The sequence below is a fragment of the Trachymyrmex cornetzi genome, unplaced genomic scaffold (assembly GCF_001594075.2).
Source record: "Trachymyrmex cornetzi isolate Tcor2-1 unplaced genomic scaffold, Tcor1.1 scaffold109, whole genome shotgun sequence".
Lineage (NCBI taxonomy): Eukaryota > Metazoa > Arthropoda > Insecta > Hymenoptera > Formicidae > Trachymyrmex > Trachymyrmex cornetzi.
The window spans coordinates 153,548-167,040 of NW_017295642.1; the positions used below are offsets into that span (position 1 = coordinate 153,548).

The 13,493-nt window shown below is 36.9% G+C and overlaps 2 protein-coding genes across 2 annotated transcripts in view; one reads left to right on the forward strand and one right to left on the reverse strand.

Annotated features, from left to right (window-relative positions):
- Window positions 1-7,737, reverse strand: part of Pdk (pyruvate dehydrogenase kinase) — a 22,564-nt gene extending 14,827 nt beyond the window's left edge. The window contains exon 1 of the mRNA XM_018507338.1: window positions 7,357-7,737. Coding sequence (XP_018362840.1) covers window positions 7,357-7,459 — 103 coding nt within the window. The 5' untranslated portion in view covers window positions 7,460-7,737. The remainder of the gene's footprint in view (window positions 1-7,356) is intronic.
- Window positions 7,738-9,401: 1,664 nt separating this feature from the next.
- LOC108761295 (protein CDV3 homolog) lies at window positions 9,402-12,552 on the forward strand. The gene is made up of 3 exons (XM_018507740.1): window positions 9,402-9,809; window positions 10,427-10,863; window positions 11,013-12,552. Exons 1-3 carry the CDS (start codon window positions 9,633-9,635, stop codon window positions 11,149-11,151), a joined length of 753 nt encoding a protein of 250 aa, XP_018363242.1. The 5' UTR covers window positions 9,402-9,632; the 3' UTR covers window positions 11,152-12,552.
- The last annotated feature ends 941 nt before the right edge of the window (window positions 12,553-13,493 follow it).

Here is a 13,493-nt window from a genome sequence, read left to right on the forward strand (position 1 = left end):
AGTAATAATACTTTTGCAATCCGTACATCCAATACGGAGAAATCCCACCGAATAGGAATGTGGTAAAACAGGGAGCTTTAGCATCGCCTTAAAAATTAAAATCAAGATTGGTATTCATATAGTGTGTCGACTGTCTCAAGTAATATCTTAAGATATTAATAACGGCTCCGTAATTGATTCATGACATTTTTTAATTGTAAAATTGGTCTTAAGACAGTAAACATCTTAAGACATCTGTACTTAAAACAATTTTAAATATAAAAACCAATTATGAATACCACTCATAGTCGGTTCTTATTTCAAATCGTCTTAAGTAGTTTCGTAAGAGATATCTTGGCTAATATGGCTTTGTGATTGACTTATACTTTAAGACTGCACTTAAAATGATCTTAAAAATAAGGATCGACTATAAACACCTAAATGCAATTCTATTCTTATTTCCACTTGTTTGGATATACAGATGGCGTACATCTTTATTTCAATTCAAAGCACTTACACACTTTTCCCATACACATATATGTATACGAAAAGTGGGGGATGCTAACAGTTCACATGTATATAGTCGAAGGTCTATACGGTCTGCACATATGGGCTGTCATAAACTTGTTTATTAGTAAATGCCGAAGCACAATCAACAAGGTGTAGAAAGATAACAGACACGATAGTAGTGCGTGATAAGTGACCAAGTTTCGAGTGGATTACCAGCGCACCATGATTGGTGCGATGTATGCATTAAAGTCAGATGGGTATAAAATTGAACAGCTGTTTCCCGCGCGTGATCTCTCTCGTTGCAGGAGGGAGATGCGAGTGTCTCTCAACTTACTTGTTCTAGCGAGATGAATCTTCGATTTTTAGAAATACGCCTGCCGTATCACCTTTTATTTTTTCAAGAAGATGAAAATAGCATAAAGATAACAATTCTTTACGTGTCGAGCTAGATTATCAAAGATAACGTTTTTTTGCTATAAAAGCGATAAGAATATTCCACTTTCCGAAAATGCTCTATCTGGAAGAAGGATCATCTTGAAAAGTAAACTTTAATTTCAACATCAACCAGTTTTAGAACTTTCCTCATTGCCTATCCGTGAATATAAGTTACATACATTTTTCTTTTAAAATATTCTTGCAATCCTCATTTTAGCGTTTTAGTCTATCTTATAAATGAAGTGTGTGCTTTTGAAGCTTACGCAATAATATAGCTTTGCAGAATTATTAGCGTTGAATAATTCAAAATTAAAATCGCAATAAAAATTGTTTATCCATCCTCTAGATATCTTATCTTCGTAACTTTGATGGTTTATAAAATTAAAGCAATACATTTTTTCAATAAAGTTACAATTATCATGTAATTATTTATTAGCAGTTAGCAATATATAATCAATTTTTATTTGTAATGCTAAATGTATTGATTACTAAAATGTATATTAAAATGGCATGCTTCAGTAACGTTATATTAATAGACTGATTACATTAACATTTTCATTTATTACGATGAAGCACGTCGTATTTCCTTTCATGATTTAATTTCAAAAACGTATGTCGGATTTGCTTATTCTGGCTTTATTGTTTTGTGATTTCGACTTTGTTAAGACTGCTATTGAAATTTGTTCAGGGATCTTTTTTAAATATTAATAAATAAATAAATATTCTTATCTTTAAAATCTTATAACCATTGAACATGCATATAATATTACTAAAAATATTTTGTAGAAATATAGAATTGGGTCAATATAGAAATAATACGAAAGATATCAAAAATATCGGTTCCGAGTAAAATATTCGTTTGCGAGCGGTATATTCGCTCGACATCAGTATACAAAGTACCCATTAATTTTAATCAGCACCACATTCATCCGATTATCTTAATCGCGTCTTTGAAAGTGACGTCAAATATACCGTGTCAGATATTTCTTTTGACTTATGTTCCTCGCGAATGTAAATGAGTGTGCATAATAAAGAAAAAAATCACTCGTATGAACTATAATTTTGTGGCGATAACATGTGCTGTGCAGTACAAATATGGATGATCTTTGCCCCGCAATGTGAAACAAAATCTCTAATAAAAGTTTATATTTTTGATTTTTGAACATGGCCGGAGCCACTACCGCGTCTCCTGATTACGTTAACGCGATACATAAATAGAACACAAATACATAACGCGGGGATATATGTCACTGATACGGAGTACATATCGCGTGAATAAAACGAAAGCGAAATAGTTTCCATTTTGTACATGTGGCAAATTATAATTTTTAAGGCAGTTTCTATTAGCAGTGCATTGTCATTTTAACAGGTTTTTAGGAATCTTTTTCAAAAAATAAGTAAATATTTTTTAAAATTATTTTTTATTTTTTATTTATTATTGTTTCAAGAGGCTTGCTATTTTTTTCTATAAAAAAATATGAGTAACTAATAAATATATTGGATTTCTATGTATATCATGTGCATGGTTTATTTACGAACATAACTCCTGAACTAGTGAACTAAAAAATAAAACATCATTTTAAATAACTATTTGCGGCTGTTATTGGAATTAGAATTGTTCATTTCGTTCAGTAAATAAATAAAGGGCATTTTAGAAGAAGAATTCGATTTTCACTTTGTTTGAGTCCGAAAACAATGGAAAAAATTAAATTCTGATTCCAACAATAGCCACAAGTGTTCTAATTAAAATGATGCCTCATTTTTTTATTTTAGCCCACCGACAGATCCGGAATCATGAATCGTGCGCAGAAATTAAATAGATCTCTCTCTCTCTCTCTCTCTCTCTCTCTCTCTCTCTTTCTCTCTCTGTAAGTTATTTATATTTTTAATAGAAAAATAGCAAATTCATCTTAAAATAATAATAGATAAAGGAAAAAGTAATTTTTAAAAATATTTATCGATTTTCCAAAAAACAAATTTGTAAATTTCCTATAAAAAAACAGTGTGTGATACAGTAAAAAAGAAACCTTTAAATAAAAGAAACATTTATAAGTAAAAAAGATAAATTTTTAGTATTTATAATTTGAATTAAATTCTAAATTTATTGTACAAAGTATAGTTTCGATAGTTAAACTTTCAATCCGCATTTTCCTTGGGCCAATTTGCACAGATTCGCGAAAAGAGATATAGACATCGATTGAGATTTTTCTATTTTCACCATATATTGCCCTTGAAAATGTATCGATTTCGGTACCTTGCAACGTGCGTATTTTAAGCAGGATGCACGTCAAACGCACGCACGTGGGCGTGCGTAATTTTACGGCGACGCCGTTTGCGGGTACAAATTCCACCAGACGTGGATACACTCCTGTTCTTGGTATCATTCGAATGCCAAGTCGTGGGTAGCACTCTAAAATGAAATAATACTATGCTTATACATGATTATTCTATTTTCGCTCTTTTAGGTCTCTCGCAGAGAAACCTTGTCGCCAATGGCAGTGACCGAAACCGGCTTTCTCCATCCAAATGTATGAAACACGCTTGCAACCTTGACCCATTTCAAAGCGAAGGGCGCACGTTCCTTGGTCATGAATTCTAATTGAAATCCGTTTATTCAACGGAATTAAGTTTTAAACACAATGAAAAGTATAGGCTCTGTGTGTGTGGTGTGTATGTGTGTGAGAGAGAGAGAGGGAGAGAGAGAGAGAGAGAGAGAGAAAGAATAGGAGAGAATAAGAAATTTCGATCTATCAGAATTCAGAAAACGTATAATAATGCACGGTCTCGAATATATTGAAATCTATTATTCTCTGTTTTTCCTCCTATTGCCTATTTTTTATTGTATTTAAGGCTTTACGACACTCATTTAGTTCAGTACCTTGATGTTTGTTTCCTTAATGTTTGTTTCAGTACCTTGATGATTATTCGAGTAAAAATTAAATGGATTCTCTGTAATGTATGTCCAACTTAGCATTCTGTTCGTTCAAGGAAAACGGAAATTGCAAGTGCAGGATATGACGCATGGATAATTGTTCGTCAATCGAGATTACGAGGAATATATGATATGTTCGCGATATAACAGCATTGTAAATAAAAGTTTTTCTCAAGTCTTCTCAAAGTTTTATACATATCTTGCCAGACATTCTACATAATGACTAAGACTTCCGGTACAAATATTCAGATCACGCGTTTCCAGTAATTGTATATTAATCATCCTCTTGTTGATATTAATCAATAAAACACGCCAGAGATCAATTGGCAGCAACAGTCATGACATGCACTTTTATAAAGTGCATTATAATGAACTCTATTGGAGCACAGGATACCTTTAAACAAGCCTGTGACGTTTACTTGTGACGTTTAGCAACGTTCTGAACCACTGTTAGACAAAGCACGCAACATATTCATGCATTGGAAGTTGTATAGGTGAATGACCTCAACCGTCCCTGTCTCATTTTCATTTCAAAACTACGCGTGCCTTTTCATCCTCGTCTTATTACTCTTGATTTAAAGAACCGTTCCTCGAAACACACATGTTTCTCTATATCTCTCTAAATATCTTATATTCTTTTGAGAAATCTCATATTCATTATTTGCAATTTGTAAATTGACTTCTTTTCAAAAGTTTGCTGTTATACCTGATTTTTATTTATTGATTTTGTCCGTATCTTACGATAAAAATGCTTATTTTGTTATACTTGTGTGATTCGCCTACGTATCTTACAATATTCCAGTTATTTTTAACTCTCTGAACTCTGTCGACAACATAAATTTTAATTCTTCCGCCAGCAACATGGGTCTTTAAAAATAAAAGTTTTTTTATTATTCTATGTATTACACAAAAGTCTAAAATAATTCTTATATTTTTAATCTACTTGTCAAAGCTATAATGAGATTTTACATAAAAGAATTATATTTTATTTATTTTTACAGATTTTTTTATCATTAGAAAATTTATATTAAAAATATTAGTAGTATCTCTTTAAAAATTTCAGTTTGGCGGAGGGTTAACTTTAATCATTCAAAGTAATTATAAAAGTTATAATAATTATAATAATTTTAATTTAATTAAATGTTTGGGATATTTTTTAAAATTTACTTCAATTTAATTTAACTTAATTCTTAATCAAATTTTTGCGGTTCATATATATAACTTTTTTATATAATTTTAATTTATATTTAATTTTATTTATTAATTTTTAACGTAATTACGTTAATTTTACATATAGTCTACTAACTTTAATTTTGAAAGTTAATCAAAGAGAGAGAGAGAGAGAGAGGGAGAGAGAAACCATAACTTATTCCATTCTTGATACATATATCCTTGATCACGTGAATGTTTTATGATCATATATGCATAAACATTGCTGAATGTTTCCCTGGCGTGATAGAAAGGAATACAGTCGGGATTGTTTATACATGAAGCGAGTTGCATCATGCGTGTGTCATTCCTTATCAACGAGAGTCATATGACAAGTCGGAGACCCTTTTAGTCAGCAAAACCGAGGAGAGGAACAAAGAAAAACCAGATGGATTTCGCTGCGAGATCCGAAAAATAAAGGCCTGCGTGTGTTCTAAAACATATTGAATTTCTCATCAAATTATCACGCAAAGTACGCGTGAGTGTTACACGGAAAGCGGAATAGCATAATAACGTCGCTGTTGTTTAACGCGTAAATTCAGTGACGCATTACGAGACGTTCACGTGGGGCACCAAGGTCTCCAAGTCGTGTCGAAATGTAGAAACTGTCATTACAGAATCGATAATATTTTGTTAATTATTAAAAATCGAGATAATTTTGACTACTACGTGATCTTTATTGCTATAGAAATAATGTTATTTCTTCTCGGATTATAAGTGTTAGATATATTTAAGAACGACGATTTAGTATTTAGGAATAATTTCCGAAAAATCTTTAATATATCTCGGATGTTATTGATTCGAATATACATTCGAGTATTTATGTTAAAGAAAAGAAAGGAAAAAAATAGAAAGCTCAAATGTGTACATTGAAAATAAATTTACTAAATCTTAAATATTGGCTGAGTGCAAAAATTTGTGCCCAATTTATTATTCGAACAGTTGTTATTTTTTGTTAAAAATAAAATAAAATCTAAATCTTACTCTATCTGATGAGAGAATTTAAGAATCTGTTTTTTTAATAACATAAATATGGTAGAGAGCGCCTAGGATCGGTCAAAGTTAGATGTTTCAAATAATATAATATTCTTGGTTCATGAATTTAATTTATCTCAAATGTGACTGTGCGCCGAAACATTCGGACATTTAAACACAATCAATCTGAGATACTAATTTTTTAAACTGTCTTTTTAAAATTGTGATGGTTTTGAGGGAGTTATGAGCACTCAAAGTATCAAATCAAAAGTATTCTTTTTATTTAATTCGCAACAACTCAGCAACAAAAAATCGTAGGGACATTATTTAAAAATGATTTTATTTAGGGAAAACTAAGCTTTTACATTAGAAATGAAAAAATTGCAACTTTTTTTGAACATGTGACAGGCCCATAAAGCGAAGAAAAAATTTCCTGTTTTGTTTAACTCGTACTTTTCTATATATAAAAATTACAAAACTCACATAAATTAAAAAAATATAGTAACCATTCGAAAATAGAGATTTCAAGCGTTAAAATCTTTTTTAAATCTAAATATCGTTTAATAATAAATTGGGCACGAATTTTTGCACTCCACCCAATAAATATTTCCTTGAATAGTACCAAGTAAACATTTATTTACAGTGAATGAATATTTATTTAGTAAAAAATAACAATTAAATCAAATTAATGATTTTTGTGTCAAATAAACATTTACTTACGGTGAATGAATATTGACTTAATAAAAAATGACAGTTAAATCAAATTAATGGTTTTTGTATCAAATAACATATGTTTACATTTAGTAAATATTTACTTAAGACCATTCGAACCAAAAATTCATTAAAATTAAATACTTTTTAAATAATATATTTTCTTAAATATTTAGTTAGTACCATTTGAACAAATATTCATTAAAATTTAGTAACTTTTTTTCAGTGTAACCTACGTGAAACATTGCAAGAAGCGTATGTCCCACGATTTCCTATGAGATATATAGAAATTTGAGATATAAGTATTCTAATCGAATATTATGATCGTAATCATCGCCGTTAAAGAAATTTTAATAACCGGCACAGTGCGGAGCCGAAAACTCCGGCGGCGTCGCTTCGGCCGGAATTGAGGCATCTCGCTCATCAATCGTATTTAATTGACGTAATAAGCAGTGCAGCGATCAAGCCGTAATAACGTGATGGGTGAAACACTATACTACACTGCACTAAGTGACGTGACGAAAAGTGACGCGTTGAACAGGCCGAAGCTGCGCTTTCACGTCTCGCACAAAGTATATAGGGCCGAGGGTAGGGCGAGGACTTACCGAAATCGATGAACTGTTTTATCGAGAGTGGCGAGGGGTTGAATTGCGAGTAGAAGTCCAACATCTTGCCGATGTTGCCGAGGCAGTTTCGTGTGAGCTTCATCCCGCGGCTTGTCGTTAACGTTACACATCAAACCCGGCACGATCGTGCTTGATCCGCTGCGCGTGTTGGATGAGCGGGGGGAGGGGAAGCGGACTCCGGTCGAGCTCCGACCGTTTCCGTAGCCGTGGAAGATCGTCGCAGAGGGAACGCCGCTCACGCTTTTTTCTCGGTGCTCGGTAGCGGTAGAAGATGCGCGAGAGACGGACCGTCGCGTCGGTGGTCGACACAACCAGCGCAACCGTAAGGAAATCGCGTCGACGAATGCTGAATACTGAGTATTCACCGCGGAGCGCGGTGCGGTATATGCGGGATTTGCGCCGGGCCGCGCATGCGCAACACCACTCCTTCCGACGTGACAGGGGAGAGCTCGTCATCGCGCGTACATTTAATTCTGCGCCTCGAGTTGGCAATCTTACAATTAGTTTTTCAATAATTAGGGAGAGTGCTTTCCATTAGATGCACGAGTTGACAACAAGGGCTCTCGAAATTCAAAGTAATGATAAAATTAGTATACGGGCATCCCTGATGAAAATGAAAATCGGAGCGTAAATCGGATGGGAGAGTAATGGGCCTTTTACAATAAGTCATTAGTCATAAATCAAAAGTCAGAAACTAAAAATGGACGACTGTGATTGGTCAATTTTTAGCTTCTGACTTCTGATTTATGACTAATGACTTATTGTAGAAGGACGATAATAGAAGCGTAAACGAAACTTCTAGAAGGCGAACAATGAAACATAAAAGAAGCATTTACATTTTGATGCTTCAATTTTCGTCTTCTAGAAGTTTCGTTTACACTTCAGTTACTCTCCCATTACATTCGACTTACGCTTCGATTTTCGTTTTCATCGGGGAATGGTCAATACAGCGGTAATCATTATATTTTTTTCGACACTCAGAAATTAAGTAACAGAAATAGAACGATACTGTATCACCAAATGGAAAGGCCACCCAAAATTATTCTGAAGTTTCTAAATACCCAGGAAAAATGTTATATAAATGGATATATTTTATACATGTATAATTATATATAATTGTACATAAAATATGTCAATTTTTTACATAACTATATATAATTTTATATGAAATATTTTTTCCCGGGTAATAATCATGTTTTGAAAGACAGTAGAGAAAGACAATATATAGTCACTCTTAGTACATTTGATTGAACTTCAGACCCTACAAAGTTTAACTCTTAATATAATTGCAGAGAGTTCTATAAGATACCTGGAGGTTTTCCAATTTTGAATGTTTGATGCGTTTGAAAGTACCGTCATTTTTCCAACTTCACGCAAATCGTTTTCAAGTTATTTTGTGGAACAAGCGTTACTCCAGGATTCAAAAGATATTTTTGACAAAAGAAATCCACGTAAACGGCAAGTATACAAATATATTCCAAGCATAGAAACAAGCAACACCCTTCTGCATTCCGTCAGCCAAAAAAGACAATCACAGTTCGTAAGTGCGTTCTGTTTCGACCATTCGATCATTCATATTCCGGAAGTGACGTTTGGCGCCACCTGTCGTCCCCGTAATGACACGGGGGAAACAATTAACCTTTACGTTCTTGCGCGCCTCGCACGGGAAGTTCCTTTCATCGGAGGTGAGCGACCGGCGAGAATTCGCGTCGCCGACTGGTCGGCGTGAACGCATTCCTCACCCTGGACTCGCGAATGTGTCGAGAGACAGGCCGGTTGTCCATCGTGTGCGCGGCGAGACGCGTAATTTCGAGGTTAGGAGCACTCGTGTTCGGAGCGTCCAATCTTCTGCTGGACGGACGACGCGCCCCACGCGACCCGCGCGATTTTGCGTTCCGTCGATCGAGGGGAGGGACGAGTCGTGGTCTGCGCGAAATATCGGCAGCGTCACGAGACGAGTTTCCCCTCACTGTTTTTCGAGTCAGCGAAAAATATTGCCCGCGCAATCGACTCGTTCCCTCTCGTCTTTCTCGAGCGCGCTTTTCAGGCGCGCGCTTGACTCGCGCGTCGGCGAAGTCGGCGCTGCCGATTTCCGGCGGAGGCAAGCCCATGTGGACGAGCGCAGCGGATACCACGATCAGTCCGTGATCAAGCGTGTTCTCAGCGTGTCTGCAATCGCACGTTCTTACGCGTCGCAGATCCATCTGCCCCTCCGGTTGTCCCACGCCACGCCATCCGGACTCCGTCGCGTCGCCATGGCAGACCTGGACGATTTTTTCGCCAAGAAAGACCGAAAGAAGGCCAAGGGCAAGAAATTCGCCACGACCGACGAGGTCGCTAAGAAACTGGAAGAAACGGGCAAACGGGTCGAGAAGCCGAAACCGAAGGAGAAGCCAGCGAATCCCGAAGGCGAGGAGTCTCAGCACACCGAGGTAAGGCGTTGACAGGGATAGCGACGGGAACGGTGGTTTCCTTCCACGCGGTTTTTTTTTTATCCCGGAATTCCGGAACCTCGTGTCTACGCCACGGCGCTGCCATGTTTGTTCCCACGAAGGGGGAACGGTCGCGTGGAAAAGCTGACGGCGATGACGCGCGACGTTCCCGGAAAGTTCCCCGGACGTCTCGAAACGCCTTACGTAATCATCGGACGTGCCGGATCGCTCACGCGCGTTTTACGGCAGCTGTTTCACGTGCACGTGTTCTTTGGAGCTTCCCCCCCCCCCTTCCCTCCTTCTTCTGTAAAAGGAAAAATGGGTTGGATGTTGGATTCCTCGTAAATACTTGACAAGAGGCAAAATATGCAATGTGACAATTAACTGAACATTTTCTCGTAATTTTTCGAAAATTGTATAATAATTCTTGAAAATTGTATAATAGTTGCGTTAAATGTGTAAGCATTACGAGCTGTAAAGTATTTTATCACGAGTTACGGATATAATATGCATGAGATATAATTACATGATTTGCAAAAGACTTGGTGAATTGCTGTAGTGATAGTTTGAGGTAAATTAGGAAGCAAGAATATGTCATGAGTGTATTTTATTTTTAGGATGAAGACGAATGGAAAGAGTTCGAGGAGGAGAAAAAGGATTATAGTGGTTTAAAAATCGGACATTTAACAATAAATGATAGCGTTGATGCAGAATCGGATGACGAGAGGGGTACCTTTGAAATCAATTCTGATGGCGAGATTGGCGAAGGTGGCACAAAGTACACGGGACCATGGAAGAAACCAGATTTACCACCAGAAACACCGGAGGTGGTGCCGACACCGCCCGCACCCCCTGTTGAAAAAAAAACCGCCGCCGCCGCCGCCTCCACTGGAAGTAGTTACAAAGCACCACACTTACGAAATCAACCTACATTCGCTAGTCCGCGACCACGAGGGAGAAATGTCGCACCCGATATAAATAGCGAGGAATACTTCCCTACGCTGAACTCCAAGCCCCAGCAGCAAAATAATGGCAGCGGTCCATGGGGCAGACGGTAAGATGACAGCAAAGTCTTCGTAGTAATGTTCCATTAGCTTCGGAGCAAAATGTTTATTTTCATGCGAATGAAAAGGAAAAATAACGTTGAGTTGCAGCATCGAGTGATATTGAGTTCAAATATATGGCGAGTGATTTTAATTACAGACGGCGAGAAGAAGGAGCGTTTGAGGAAGTTCGTAACCGAGGTGGCAGTAGATCGTACAACGTACCAGAATCGCAAGCTCAAACACCCAAGCTCTCGCTTGGCAACAAGTACGGCGCCTTGTCGCAAGATCAGAGCTGAAAATGCCTGTCTCGATGGAATCAAACAACATGCAATCAATATCACATCGTCGCCCCTCCCTGCTTCATGGCCCAACCTCATCGAGAAAATCTATTTTCTAGACTAGGACGCAGTGTATATTATAGAACGTGTATGCACGTACACACGTCCCAACTTCGTGAAATTCCGAGGATGCTAATTCCGGTTCTCTCGTTGGCGATTCTGAAATGATCGCGGGACGGATCGTCGATCCTAGGTATTTGCACACACGTGCGCTCATGGACCTTGTAACTAACTCGAAATGAATATCGCATGTGCGCAAGCTTATTTTCATACCGTATAGACGTGGTTGGAAATCGATTTTTATATTTGATTTTGTAATCAGCATAGTGTGTAGTATGCTGCTTCCAAGAAAGCGCCAGGACGATAGAAAAATGGATTCCGACGTTCGAATCCTCAAAAAGAAAAAAAAAAGAAAAAAAACAACGGCGGACCGGAACAACGTTGTTACCGCGAGTATATGTTATCGTTACGCGCGGATTGTAGTCTAAAGAAAAAGTATCGTTCGTTAAGGTATTTTATGTATATTCGCACTTTCTTTTTTTTATACGGTGCTACTTTTAATTTAGCGTGCATAATTACTGCCACGATCGATGCCTTCTCATTGAGTATTATCGATGTAAATAGGACTGATCACGTTGACGTCCGAACACGATAAGCTTCGAGATCGGCACGATAACGTCGAGATCGAAATTCACGTCATTAATCTGAGCGATTCTGTGTGAGAGCTATCTTTGAATAACAGTCTCGAAGGATCGCGAGATGCTTCTTGGATCCTTTCTCTTTCTCTCTCTTTCTCTCTGTCTCTCTCTCTCTCTCTTTTTCTCTCCACTTTCGAAGGAGAGTGTCGCTTCGCTCAAAATGGCAACGTGGGTCAACGAACGAAAATTTTTAGATAAATTAAGCTATAAATATATATATATTGTATGTATATTATTAATCAAATTTCGTGGGGCTGGGCTTTCGAACGGTGCGGAATCAATAAGGGTAACGACGAAATAACACGAACGCAACTTTGAGTGAGGGTAACGAGGGGCAAAATAGTTAATTAAAAACCTAAAACACAAGCTACCGTGTCGCAGTGGTGTTGTGTACAAAATAATAGGAGGGAGAAAGACATACGCATACACTCGTGTTGAAACATAAAATGGAAATCCTATGTACGCCTTTGTTGACATTTGTATAATTCTCTTTTTGTTGAAAATAAGAGTTTCTTTCTCACGATAAAGAGAATATGCGGCAAATAAATATCGATTCCGTTTCTTGGGAGACGGTTTCTCGTTGTTGGCGGATCCTCCTCGGCGGGGTGACGCGTGTTATTACGCAATGAGGGGAATGCCATACGGAAACGGTAGATAATAATAAGAATTCTTGTATAGCGTGTGATAAAATGTGATTATTTATAAATAAATTTCTTAGGATAACTCGTACGTACTGCCTCCGAGCATTTTTTTTTAATTTGCCGTATCGTATATTATCGATCGACCAATTCCCGAAGCGCAGCACACGATTACTTAATTGTGTGCGCGAACGATCTGGCCGATCGTCTTTTTATGAATACGATCCATAGATCGGAAATACGTCGGCAATGGAGTTAACATCGCATTAATTGTAGCGCCAGGAGAAGTTTAATTTAAGCACGTGGCGAAAACGCGCAATACCGGTGCCTCTTGGAGACAGTTTCGATTTGATTTTGATCGTCGCGGCAACGCGGACTAGCCTGCCCTTTGTTACAGAATAGTTGAGATACAATAATTTTATCGCTACTGTTACATGAGAGCGAGCGATAGAATGACAGGAAGTGAGAGTGCGCGAAAGTGTGGGATGCGAGCGTACGTGACGTATTTAATAAAATTCAATCACACCGAGATACTTCCATGTTTCTTCCGTTCCTTCATTTTCAAAATCCTATTTTATATGTCACTGTCGTTTAATTCTTTCTTCTCAAAAATTTAAAAGAATGGATTATTACGTTGTCAAGGGAATATCAGACTCACAAAATGTATCTTTATCTTTGTTTCTTTTTTCTCAAAAGGAAGGGATAGTAAAGGAGTATTAAAAGGAACTTGTAAAAATTCGTAAAGATTCATACATACATCGTTCCAGTACTTCACGCGACATCTTTGCTTTGCTCAGCATATACGCCACATTTAACAGCATGAAAACATCGACAGATTTTTTTAATCTTGTATTTTTTACAATCTTATTTTTAAAACCATAAAGATTGTAAAATTAAAAAAAGTAATCGATTTTTTTATCAGTCAAAATATTATAGAATACAATTGTATCACAAATATGAAGCT

Coding starts and splice junctions, on each gene's coding strand:
- LOC108761295 (XM_018507740.1), top strand. CDS start 9,633: ATGGCAGACCTGGACGATTTTTTCGCCAAGAAAGACCGAAAGAAGGCC. Junction 9,810..10,426: donor AGGAGTCTCAGCACACCGAG/GTAAGGCGTTGA, acceptor TTTTATTTTTAG/GATGAAGACGAATGGAAAGA. Junction 10,864..11,012: donor AGCGGTCCATGGGGCAGACG/GTAAGATGACAG, acceptor TTTTAATTACAG/ACGGCGAGAAGAAGGAGCGT.